This window comes from Heterocephalus glaber, unplaced genomic scaffold (genome assembly GCF_053883595.1).
Source record: "Heterocephalus glaber isolate CG9 unplaced genomic scaffold, H.glaber_assembly_v1.0 deba00001564, whole genome shotgun sequence".
NCBI lineage: Eukaryota > Metazoa > Chordata > Mammalia > Rodentia > Bathyergidae > Heterocephalus > Heterocephalus glaber.
Window position 1 is genome coordinate 16217265 of NW_028258351.1, and position 12802 is coordinate 16230066.

At 54.6% G+C, this 12802-nt stretch overlaps 1 protein-coding gene across 9 annotated transcripts in view; it reads left to right on the forward strand.

Moving 5' to 3' along the window:
* Spns2 (SPNS lysolipid transporter 2, sphingosine-1-phosphate) overlaps positions 1 to 12802 on the forward strand; it is a 37902-nt gene that overhangs the window by 23247 nt on the left and 1853 nt on the right. For 3 of the 9 annotated variants that reach the window (XM_004857246.4, XM_021238453.2, XM_087191663.1), the window contains 10 exons: positions 2125 to 2261; positions 6460 to 6611; positions 6837 to 6903; positions 8193 to 8335; positions 8646 to 8798; positions 8913 to 9102; positions 9415 to 9480; positions 11660 to 11758; positions 11857 to 12020; positions 12544 to 12590. In XM_004857246.4, coding sequence (XP_004857303.2) covers positions 2125 to 2261; positions 6460 to 6611; positions 6837 to 6903; positions 8193 to 8335; positions 8646 to 8798; positions 8913 to 9102; positions 9415 to 9480; positions 11660 to 11758; positions 11857 to 12020; positions 12544 to 12586 — 1214 coding nt within the window. In that variant the 3' untranslated portion in view covers positions 12587 to 12590. Of the gene's footprint in view, positions 1 to 2124; positions 2262 to 6459; positions 6612 to 6836; positions 6904 to 8192; positions 8336 to 8645; positions 8799 to 8912; positions 9103 to 9414; positions 9564 to 11659; positions 11759 to 11856; positions 12021 to 12429; positions 12591 to 12802 lie in introns of those variants that run through there. The other 6 variants (XM_021238450.2, XM_021238449.2, XM_021238451.2 and 3 more) reach the window with 3 other exon arrangements.

A 12802-nucleotide genomic window follows, 5' to 3' on the forward strand; every position in this document is an offset into this window, starting at 1 on the left:
AACCATTGTTAAACATGAAATTACATAAATTTACAATTAAATAATTCATATTTTAAAAGGTAATACAGACTCAAAAGTTACCACTTCCTAATTATTTTACTATGCTTAGCTATTATCTATGTTCCTAAGGTTGATCAGAGTTTTTTGTCTGAACAGTAGACTCCCCAGCTCCCCTCAGTGACATCGTACTGGTGCTGGCTTGACATCAACCACAACAGGAGAGTTTGCACCATGAAGATCAGCAAATGCTCCATGCAGGGCTCCTCCTCTGCTGGCTTTTCAGAGGACCAATTGTTGCACATTTACCAGCACACCACTGAAGCTGGTACACAGAAAGGCTGTGACCTGGCCATGGTTCCTCACCTAGGGAGGCACAGAGGTAGATTTGTGCCCAGGCAGCGTATCACTGGTGCCCTACTTCTATGCTGACTCTGCCCAGGTTCCCAGATCACACACAATTAGGTTAGCAGGTCCCCCACCCAGGCAGCCACCTCACTGTCCTGCTGTGGCCTGCATGGAGAAGGACAATCACACCCTCACTGTCTAGTCCAGGGGACCCGTGCTCGAGCCCTCTGTCCCTCCCTGCGTCCCTGGCTCTTCTCTTCTCCCAGGCTCATCTCACCCAGGAACTCAGGTCCACAGGGGAGCAGTTAAACCCATGCTCACACCTAGCCTGGTGGTCAGAGGCCAGACAACTGTCTGCCTACCCCTGGCCTTTGTCTGGCCATCTACCTGTCAGCTGAGGGACTGGCTTCCGGGGGAGCAGGGAGCTGCCTTGCTATGTGACCCAGGATCTGCCCTGCCTTGTTCTAGGCCTCCTCATCCACCTGGGACCTCTGAGGCCCCTCCCATCACAGACAGGGGGCTCTCCATGACGTCTTCTAAGAATATCGCTTTTCTGTTTCAGAAGAACAAAACCAGGTCATGTCCCTCCTTTCATTAACATCCTTTAGTGTTTTTCTTCTTTATCCATGGAAGCCACACTAGACATGGTGGGCCACAAAATCCTACCCCATCTGGCCTCTCATCCTTGCCTCCTACCCCTTTACCTCTCCATCCCTTTGCTCCAGTCACTGTGGCTTCTTTGGTCTCCCGAAACATGCTAAGTATGCTCCTGCCCTCAGGACCTTTGCATTTGGTATTCTTGTCTTAATATTTGCATGATATTTTCTTTTACTTCTCCCTAGTCTTTGTAAAATGTCACCTTCTCTGGCCCTCCTATGTGAAAATACAACATCTGCTCTGTCTGTCTTACAAATACTGTATATTTCTTATCTCCTGTTTCTGCCCTTTTACCTTTCTTTGCACCCGCCACTATCTGATGTACTATGTTATTTACTTATGCTCTCTAGAATGTGTTCTCTAGAATGAAAGCTCCGCCATGGCCAGGAATTTAGTCTGTCTCATTCACTGGTCTATCCCTAACCCTAACACATTGCATGGTGCATTCTAGGTTCCCCAAAAAAGACTAGATGAGTGAATGAATGACCTCAGGGTTTCTAATTGTCAGGAAAACCTCTGAAGCCCCTGGGAGCAAGTGTGACTGAGTGACCTTGCAGGTAGTGAGATGTGGAATTTCAGGCCAGTTCTGCCCTGATTTGGTCTATGACTTTAGGTAGATTCCTTTCCCTCTCTGAACCTCTCTTCCATGTGTAATAAAGAGAATTATATGCAAAAGTAAGAGAGGCTCTGAAGTCAGACAAGGGGTCAAATTCCTACTGGGACAAGAATTGCCTGTGCGGCATTGGCAAGTTCCCCCGCTCTCCCCAAGTCTGTCTCCTCTGTGAGGTAGGCAGCGGGCTGGGGTAGCTAAATGAAATATTGTGGTGAACCCCACTGTAGTGGTTGGCATGTAGAAAATATCCAAGGGGACCCTGTACAATGGACAAGCTGCGTGAGCATGGAGGAGGCGGAGTCACGGTATCACCCTAACTTGAATGGCATTGCCCACCTGCCCTGCCTGGTGCTGGCCCAGCTGAGGATGCCCATCCCTGTGGCTGCTTCCTTGGTCCCTGGTCCAGGCTGAGGTTCATCTCACAGGCATGTGTCCTCAAGGGGTTGTATGAGTCACTGGGCCTGGTGCAGGGAGCCCAGCCCGCCTCTGCAGCTCTCCTCTCCCTGCAGTCTTCATCTGCAGCTTCATGGTGGCTGCCCCCATCTTCGGCTACCTGGGGGACCGCTTCAACAGGAAGGTGATCCTCAGCTGTGGCATCTTCTTCTGGTCGGCAGTCACCTTCTCCAGCTCCTTCATCCCCCAGCAGGTGAGGCCCACCCCGCTGCCCAGCTGGGTTCCTGCTCTTCCCATCCCCGTGTCCCAGTCCTCAGTGGGTGGCTAGCCTGTTTATCTTAGCTTGAACCCATGACAGTGTCTTCCCAGTGCAGAAGGACACTAGTGGTGTCCTTGGCTGTTTTTATAAACCAGCCCTACAGACCGGGCCTTCTCCATGCCAGCCTATACCGGAGCCTTGCAGCTCTAGGTGGCACCCTCACTCTTTCCAAGTTGCCCTCTGACTTGGACAAGTTGCAAGGAACACGGGAAGCAAGCCTGGCCTAGGAGTTAGGACTCTGACTTCCAGTCTTAGCCCTGCCATTATCTTGCTGTGTGGACCTCAGTGAGTCCTACCCCTCTCTGGTTCTTCCTCACTTTGCTTATGATGAGCAGCTAATACCTCGGGTCTAAGTCCCAGGGAGGCAAACATCAACTCAACATAAAGAGGTTTCTCACATAGCTCTTACGGTCCTGGGTCCCGGGTTTGAATATCCCAGCTCCATTGCCTACTCATCTTTGTGACCTGGAGAAATGTACTTAATCTCTCTCAGCCTCAATTTCCTTATTGTTAAAATGGGGCTAATGCTTCTCGGCTTGAAGGTTTCTTGTGAGAAACAACTGATCTGATGAAATGTCCAGACCCTGGAACACGGCAAATATTTAACAAATCTTTATTTCTCTTCTTTCTTCTAAAGAGGAGATAGAGGGCCGAGGATTTAGCTCAGTGGTTCTGCTGCCTGCCTTGTAAGGGCAAGGACCTGAGTTTGATCCCCGGTACCAAAAAAACAAACCATTAAAGAGGAGATAGGTTGCCTTGTGTGGGTAATGAGTTTCCCATTGCTAGGAGTGTTCAAGCAGAGGGTAGAGGAAGGAGGAAAGAAAACCAAGATCTGTCCTCAGCCCTTCCTTGGGAGCCTGGGTGGGAACATGTGACAGAAGCTCCCAACTAGGAGCCTTCAAGACTCATAAAGTGTTGAGTCCTCACTGATAAGAGAGCAGTCTCTTGAAATCCATGGGGTCAGGGAAGACTTCCTGGAGGAGGCTGCATGTGAACCAGGGAGCAGGCCTGGGAGGCAAGGCCTTTGGGCAAAGGTGGCATGGGCAGAGGGGTTACCCATAGGTGCAGAATGGCAGAGTGTAGAGGGAGGAGGATGAAGAGGTGTCTTGGCCAGAAAGGAAGGCAGGGGCCAGATCATACAGAGCCTTGAGAGCCACGTCAGTGGGCCTTGCCCTGGAAGAGTTTGAAGGACAAGGACAGATCAGATTCCTGTTGATGGAAGGGAGAGTGGAGGGGAAGGCAGAGAGCTGAAAGGTTTGCAGGTTCATGCAGGAGGGTCAGGCCCACAGGCTCTGGGACAGGTAGAGTTTGCAGGCCTCAGCAGAAAACAGGAACCACTAGGGCCTCTTCTGGGCCTCATCCTGACTTGAGCGCCTGCCCCCCATTCTGAGCTAGGGAGAGGAGCTAAGAAGAGGCAGAAAGAAAAACTGCTCCCAAATACGGTAATGTGTAAATTCATTGCAATTGCGCTCCTTGTTCCATGGGGGTTTCCGGTGGACCTTGGCAATTCGATTCTGAATTTGGCAGAGAAAATCCCCATGGACAGCCAAAAGCAATGCAAAAAATGACAGTGAAAGGGGATTCACCCTATTGGGTGTTTTAAAATAACATCTACTGAGCCAGGCATTCTGGTGCATGCTTGTAATTCCAGCACTCTGGGAGGCTGAGGCAGGAGAGTTGCAAGTTCAAGCTCAGATTGGGCAACTTGGTAACTTAGTGAAAACCTGTCTCAAAATAAAAAAGAGCTGGGGATGTAGCTCAGTGTGAAAGCCTTGGGTTCAATACCCAGTACTACAAACAAACAAAACTCAAAAACAAATGAACAAACAAACTAAAAAAACAACAAAAACAAAAATCTACAGGTATTCTAACTAAAACAGTTGAGGGATAGATGAAGAGATCAGTAAAATCAAGTCCTTGTGACTCTGGGGATTGAATGTAGAATGAAACTTACATCTCAAATCAGTGGTTCGGGAAGAACTGAGTATTCATCTGGGTAAGAAACAGTTTGGCTAGGTGTGGTGCCGCACACCTGTAATCCTAGCACTTGGGAGGCTGAGGCAGGAGGATCTCTGAGTTTGAGGCCAGCCTTGGCTACATAGTGAGTTCAAGGCCAGCCTGAACTACATAGCCAGACCCAGTAGAAAAACCAGCAAAGGGTAGCTACAGGCCATTCCAGGAGAAGATACCCCAATGGCCAATAAATGTAGGATGAGATGGCTCAGCCTCTGGAGTAATCAGGGAAATGCAAATTAAAACAACAATGAGATACCATTTCACACTCATCAGATTGGCAACAATTAAAAAGGCTGACAATACCAAGTGTTATTACAGCTGTGGGGAATCCAGGTCTCAAGAGTTGCTGGCGGGAGTGTGAATTGTTAGAACCTCTTAGGAGATCACAATGGCACACACGCCTGTAGTTGCAGCTCCTTTGGGCTGATAGGGTGGGAGGATTGCGTGATTTTGTGAATTTGTGACCAGTCTGGGCAACAGAGTGAGACTCTGTCTCAAAAATAAAAGATAGGTCAGGCATGACCCATGGCACATCTGTAATTCCAGGACTATGTGAGGCTGAGGTGAGAGAAAGATTAAGTTTGAGCCCAGCCCGGGTAACTTAGTGACTTACGGAGATCCTGTCTCGAAAACAAACAAAAGAGGATAGGATGTAGCTTAGTGTGAAAGCAGCTGGGGAAAAAAGGGGAAAAAAGGAGGCAACAATGCCAAGGACCACCTGCATAGGGTGTAGGGCCTGGGCCTGCACAGCTTATAAATGGGGCATATTCGTCTTGCAATTCTGGATAGCAGAAAAATGAACTAGATCTAAGGTAACCAGCACAAATGGGTTGCAAAACAAAGAAGAATGAGGGAAAAACTATGTGGCAGAGTAAAATGCATGGAATGGTCCCTTTTATGTTTATTTTTTACAAGCACACAGAGGACACTAAGTGCTGTTTATTGGTACCTAAGTGTGCAACAAGACAGAGGTGGCTTCACAGCAAGCACGCAATCCAGCAGGCTGCTGTGAGTGGGTTAGGGACACACAGGGCCCCTTCTGCCTGCTAGTATGCTGGGAGGGATGGATGACGTGCATCCCAGCCTCTCTAAAATGTAACAAATGTAAAATTGAAGAGAATGGTTTTAATGCTTTGGGGAGAGTGTAAGCCTTCCTAAACAAGGCATTAAGGAAAAATAAACAGATTTGACTGCAAATTAAAGAGAAGATCGGGAAGCTTAGCAATAGTGAAACTCACCATAAACAAAGTGGGAAGATGACTGAAAACATTGGTGACACAAATGATAAAGAATCAAGCCCTGTGGTGTAGGAAAAGCTCATATAAGTCAATACAAAAAAAAAGGTCAAGCAATCCACCAGAAAAATAGGCAAAGGCTGTGGGTTGGTAGTTCCCAGGAAAAGAAACAAGCAAGGAGCTAAGGAAAGACAGCCCAGGAAAGAGAGAAGGGGTCAGGTGCAAGGCCTAGCGAGCCAGCTGGGCAGTTGGAGAGGGAACTGGGGACCCCTGAGAGAGGGCTGGATGTGGGCATTGCTGGCCGGATGGGTGGCCAGGGTGGGGCCAGAGAACCATGACCAGGCTGTGTTCTCAGGCCCTGGGCAGCTGGGGTGACTGAGAGGGCAGGTCCACATCAAAGGGTAGGACCACCAGCAAGCAGCTGGCAGGGCCCCACCCTTCCTTGCTCGGCTGGCTTTGTGCTTTGATGTGTGTGTGGCAGGGGCCCTGAGCCCAGTGGGCTGCCCTGCTCACTCCCCACTCACACTGGGTTCTCCATGCCATCAGGGTTGGCCCTAATACCCTGCTTGGGGGAGGGGCTCCTGAGGTGGGGCCAGGACCAGGGAGGAACTCTCCTAGGTTCTAGCTTATAGGGACCAAGAGGCCTGTCTAGGCCAAACAGCTCTCAAGCTGGGAAAGTCCAGTCCTAGTCAGACCTGCCGTACAAAGGGGCACACTGAGGCCCAGCATAGCTGGGGAATTTGGTCACTGCTGAGGTGAGGGGTGGGCTCCATCCCCTTCCCTGGCTCCTCCCCACACGCAGGGGTGGGGTCAGAATGGGAGCAAGAATGAGCAGCCAAGGAGCAGCGCCATGCCCTAGCATCCTCTACCCTCCCCCGCAGTACTTCTGGCTCCTGGTCTTGTCCCGGGGTCTAGTGGGTATCGGCGAGGCCAGCTACTCCACCATCGCGCCCACCATCATTGGCGACCTCTTCACCAAGAACACACGCACGCTCATGCTGTCTGTCTTCTACTTTGCCATCCCGCTGGGCAGGTGAGAGGAGATGCCAGGGTGTGGGGGAGGATCTGGGCTAGGTACCCCTGGACTTTTGAGTATTTCCTCTGTTAGCCACATGTGCATGCAGTCAGCCTTGGAGCAGGCCTGACCAGCTAGCTGGGTGGGGAGGTAAGGTGTGCAGCCTGCCTCATACACCAGTGAGCATTTCCTGTCCCAGCCCCTGTCTCTGCTCAGCCTGATGCGTGTTTGTCTTCTCTACAGTGGCCTGGGCTACATCACTGGCTCCAGTGTGAAGCAGGCTGCTGGAGACTGGCACTGGGCCCTTCGGGTAAGGCCTAGGTCCCCTCGCATAAGATCGTCCTCAGTCCAGCCCTTGCCCCAGGATGACTAGAGACGCTAGGGCACTGGCCTTGACCTCCAGGGGCTCTCCTCGCCAGCCTGGGCTCTGAAGTCTTGAGCTAGATTAGTTTACACTGAGCTGTCAGGCGAGTCAGAGCCCCACTGCCTCAGGGTCTCAGTCCGAGGCTTGGAACCTCTCTTGGGAGCCCCAGGTTGAGAGGATGAAGGATTCTCTTCCCATGGCAGGAAATTCCAGGTCCACGACAGAGCTTCCTGCTTCTAGCCCTGGCTCTGTGCTGGGGCAAGGCTGGGACAGGACCTCAGTGTAGGGCCCCTTGGAGCCATTTCCTGTCCTGTCAGAGGCCTGGGACATAGTTACCAAGGCTCCAGGATAGTGCAATCGGAGGAAACAGAGATCCCCATCTCCCAGAGGAGAGGAAGCTTAAGACAAAGTGTTTTTTCCTCAAAAGCAGGAAGGAAGCAGCCTCCGTGGAATTTCTTGGTGGGGATGGAGAGCGGTGGCATGGAGAGGAACCAGCTCAAGGCTCCCAGGCCTGGGGTGGGGGTGGGGACAGACCTTTTTGCTCGGGGAGTGGTGGAAGGGCTGGTGTGTTGGAATCCAGGCTGTCAAGAAGTCCCCTCCCATGTTCGGAGAGTTCTGGGGCCTTGCAGACTCTCTTCCTGCCAGGAGGCTGGCCGCAGATGCAAAGGGGCCTGCACGGGCTCCTCCCAAAGGACTCTACCTGATTGACGAGCAGGAGCATACCTGACTCGTGCCTGGCCATTCCCTTCTCAGGGCACCACAGAGCGAGAGGTGTATCTGGGGAACATTCCCAGCTTCAGAGGGTGGGACTGGGCTGGTCTCCCCCATTCTCTCCTCCCTCCAAGTCATCATTTCATATGTCTGTCATCTGTCTTTTCATTATCCATCTGTCCATCCAATTTCCTTCCGTATGCCTGCCTACCTTTCCATGTATCCTCTGCTCAGAAACCCCTCTTTCCTCCTGTATCTGTCCATCCATCTATCCATTCATCTATCACTTTCCTCCTTTCTTTCAGTCTGTCAGTCTTCCTTGCCTGTCTTCCCTGGTCTGAAGAGTCCCCTTTGAGCCCCTAGACCCCTCACTGACCTTGCCCCCAATGGCTTTGCCCATCAGGAGGGCTGGCCAGGCAGTGCCCCAGAGCCCAGGGAAGGTACAGCTTGCCTGGCCCCCTCTAGTGCAGCAAAGACAAAGCCGATGGGGCTGTGTCCTAACTTCATGGCTCATCCTCCACCAGGTGTCCCCTGTCTTGGGCATGATCACAGGAACGCTCATCCTCATCCTGGTCCCAGCCACTAAGAGAGGCCATGCTGACCAACTCGGGGGGCAGCTCAAGGCACGGAGCTCGTGGCTCCGAGACATGAAGGCCCTGATCCGAAAGTGAGTACTGTGGAGAGAGAGGTCTGTCGGGAAGAGGGAGGGCTGCCATAGTGAGAGGGCCTTTTAGCACCTTCAGCCCATCGCTTGCCAGGTCTGATGCTGGCGGTTCTGGCTGCTAGAGTTTATTGTTCCTGTAGCCTGAACCCGCCCTGGAGCCTGTGAGGGAGGCGTCTCAGCTCTTTCAGGGGATGGCATGGGGCAGCAGGCTGAGGTAGAAGAGGCAGCCTCCTGGGCCCTGATGTGGGCTGTTTGTTGCAGCCAAAGAGGGTCCTGGCCCCAGCTCAGTGTTGCCGCCCTGGCCTCTCCCCAGCCGCAGCTATGTCTTCTCCTCCCTGGCCACGTCGGCTGTGTCCTTCGCCACAGGGGCCCTGGGCATGTGGATCCCACTCTACCTGCACCGTGCCCAAGTTGTACAGAAGACGGCGGAGACCTGCAATAGCCCGCCCTGTGGGGCCAAGGATAGGTGAGCCTAGCTGGTGGGGCCAGGGTGGCTGGCGAGGGACACTGGACAGGGAAACACCTCTGCTCCAGCTGTTGACCCCCCCTAACCTGTACCAAATGTCCTCTTTCCCCACAGCCTCATCTTTGGGGCTATCACCTGCTTCACGGGCTTTCTGGGTGTGGTCACGGGCGCAGGCGCTACACGCTGGTGCCGCCTGCGGACCCAGAGGGCTGACCCACTGGTGTGTGCTGTGGGCATGCTGGGCTCTGCCATCTTCATCTGCCTCATCTTCGTAGCGGCCAAGAGCAGCATCATGGGCGCCTATGTGAGTGTAGTAGGGGCCGGGCACAGTGGTCGGGGAGGGAGGTTGGAGCTGGGCTGGAAATGAAGTCTGGGTTGCTGGGCCCTCCATCTTCATGGGGAGGCTCCTGTCCCGTGGCTGCTTGTCCTTGCTCCGTCCACCACCTGTCCAGGGCTCTGGGTATCCCTTGGGGGTGTGGGTATGGCTTGAGTTCTCTGGGTAATCCACCCAGAGAGGGTGGGGAGGGATAGGAGGCTGCAGCCAGAGTACAGGTGCAGCTGGGGCTGCTGGTGGGTGGAGAGGCCCCTGATGGCTGCTCTCTTTTCTCCTGGACAGATCTGTATCTTTGTCGGGGAGACACTGCTGTTTTCTAACTGGGCCATCACTGCGGACATCCTCATGGTGAGCCAGGCAGGCTGAGATCACCTTGGGCTGACCTAGGCCTTTTGACTTCACAGGAGCATCAGGAGAGGGCCAGTGAGGAGGTGGGAGAGCTGGAAGTAGGCCTTTGGGAAGGTGACCCCAGAGGCTGGGAGGTTTTGGGGTCTGCATCAGGGTCTGCAAACAGGGCTGAGCAGGCAGATGAGGTGGGGTGTGGGGCAGGGTGGGGAGGGGATTGTCTCAAGGCTCAGGTTTGTGTGGGGAGGCTGGCGGTGCCAGGCTGGCACGGAGGTGGTGTTGCCTGCCAGCACTCCTCCCCCCAGGGGCCAAGTGTCTGTGGGCTCTGCCCTCCCGGGCGTGCCTGCCTGGGTGCCCGAGGCTGGGCCAGCCAGACAGAGGCCGTCTTCACAGGGCCAACAATGGGCTGCAGACCAGCCAGCCAGGGACAAAGAGCCATCTGAACAGCAGGCAAGGGGCCTGTGTCCCCAGGCAGGATGGGAGCAGTCTGGGAGGAACCAGGAGGGGGCAGTGGACTTCTTGGCTTGTGGCACTCAGTCGGGGGGAAGCAGGGGTGGGTACAACCCTTGTTCCATCCTTGGAGATCCTCCAGGTCAGGGTTAGGAGAGGACTGGGAGCAGAGAGTGCAGAGGACTCGCATGGGAGGGTGTCGGGAGGGGCAAGGGCAGGGGAAGAAAGACCCTCAGGGTGCTTGAGGTCTGGTGTGACCACAGGGGACAGCCCAGGAGGTCAGAGTCTGGCCAGGTACTGGGCCCCTGCTAGTGCCTCTGCTTCAGGAAATTGCCTTGTCCACCCAAGGTTCTTTGAGTATCTGCTTCCCCCTGATGGTCTCTGTCCCAGTCCATGGGCAGGGTGGAGGTGGTGGGTTCTGACTCAGCTTGGGGTCTCAGCATGGAGCTGGGTGGTGGCTGGGTAGGATGGGTCACCATACAACCCCAGGGTGATGGGGGACTGAGTGTCTGAATCAAGTGCCCCTGGCACTGGGCAGCCGGCCTTTCCCTGTCTCCATCCCCAGGGGCAGCCCCTGACAGCTGCTGACAGGGTCTGGGTCCCAGGGAAATCATGTTCCAGTTTATCAAGTGCTAAGTGACTAGTTATTACTGGAAATGGGGTCATGCAGTCTCATCAGATCCAGGTCTCTTCCCATCTCATCTCAGATAGGGTTCCCTGTGGGGCTACTGTCTGCACACTGTCCATGGAGGCTGGTGCCCTGGACAGAGAAACTAGCTGGAGTTCAGGGGCAGGGGTGCCCAGGGACACCCACTGGGCTGGTGCTGCCCATTTGGCTGCTCTGCCCTAGCCCCTCCTGTCTGACTTGGAGCTGGTCAGGGCTTGCTCAGTTTTAATGGTGGGTGAATAGGGTGTCTGGGGCCCATGAGTTCTTGGCATTTGGTGCTGGGTCGGGGGTTTGCCCATCTATTCAAATGAGGCTCTTCCAGGCAAGGATCTTACTTCACACCAGCCCCTGTCCCACGCCAACCTCGGCCTTGCTTGGTCCTCATGAAAGGGGAGCCAAGAGAGGTATTTAACTTGTGGGAGGGCAAGAGGCCAGGCTTGCAGTTCCAGAGTGGCACCACTCCATGTGACCCCTGGGAAATGGCACCTCCTTGGGCCTCAGTGTCCCTTGACCATGGTACCTGGGTGTTCCCCAAGAACCAAGTGCAGAGCTGATGGCAGCCTGGTCAGCGGCAGGTGAGGAGGCAGCTCTGCTCTAATTCTTTTTTTTTTTTTGGTACTGGAGATGGAACTTGGGACCTTGCGCTTGCAAGGCAGGTAGTGGAACCACTGAGCTAAATTCTTGGCCCAGCTCTGCTATTCTTGACAGTTTGGCCTCCTGAAAGTGCACTAAGCTGTAACTTTAGGCCTGTGGGAACCACTACCATCTTATTCTCCCACTTGGATATGATTGGAGAGAAGACAAAGATCTCTGCCTCTGAGGTGGGGATGGAGGGCAAGTCAGAGGGGTCTGGGCTGGGCCTGGTGCTTGCTGCAGGTGGGGTCAGCGAGCTGTAGGTGGAGGGGCAGATGGGGAGCAGCTACCGTATCGGGAGAGAGGAGGTGAAGACACCAGGGCGGGAGCTTGATTGAGGCTGTGGGGTCTTCAGAAGTGTCACAGCAGCAGGGGTGGACTAGATGGGGGACCTGGTGGCTCTGGCCACTGACCTGCCTATCTGTCCTGCAGTACGTGGTCATCCCCACCCGACGGGCCACCGCTGTGGCCTTGCAGAGCTTCACCTCCCACCTGCTGGGTGACGCAGGGAGCCCCTACCTCATCGGCTTTGTGAGTGGCTGGGGGTAGGGGGGTGTCGGGGCTGCCCTGGAGTGTTCGGGGGCTTCGGGAGGTGGCACTGCCCTGATCCCACCTCCCAATCCTCACAGATCTCAGACCTGATTCGCCAGAGCACCAAGGACTCCCCGCTCTGGGAGTTCCTGAGTCTGGGCTACGCCCTCATGCTCTGTCCTTTCGTCGTGGTCCTGGGTGGCATGTTCTTCCTCGCCACTGCTCTCTTCTTCCTCAGCGACCGTGCCAAGGCTGAGCAGCAGTGAGTGGGCAGGGGGTGGGCTGGCTGCCTCGGCTGTGACCCAGGGACTGTGACAGTCCTGCCATGTCCCTGCCGAGCAGTGTGTGTGTGGGGTTACAGTGGCCTCCTCTGCACCCTGGGTGAGGGGTGGGTAGCCTGGTGCCGGGTTCCAGGACCCAGCCCCAGCACGCCTGGGCCCCAGGCCTCCCATGCCCCACCTCCAAGCTTCTGTCACACTTATAGCCCATGATGGCAGCTGCCAAGCCTGTGGCCTAGGATGTGGGATTTTCTCTGGAGCTGCAAGTTTTCACAGCTGAGACCCTCTCACCGCTTTCTTCTCCTTTTCTGACTTCTTTCTCCTTTTCTGTTTACTCTTCTCTTTCTTCTCTCCCACCTCTGGGCTCTCCCACCTCCCCCTGGGGCTGACGAGGTCCCTGCCCAGCACCTCCGGTCAGCCAGCCCCAGTGATGCGAAGTGCCAGAACCGTGCCCGGGCCCGGCCCCCGCTGAAGCGCCACCCTGACCCCCGCCCGTCTCTCCCTCAGGGTGAATCAGCTGGTGTTGCCGCCCCCATCCATGAAGGTCTGAGGCGGTGAGTGCAGGCTAAGGAGGGGGACACAGCAGTTTGTTTTTTTCTGGTACTGGGGATCGAACTCGGGACCTTGTGCTTGCAAGGCAGTCTTGGTGCTTCAGCCCAACAGAGCAGTTTTAAGGGACAGGGAGACTCCTGGGCAGCTGCCTGTTTCCTGAACTCATCCCACCAACCCTGACTCCTGAAATGCTGTCCAAATTCAGTGACGGAGC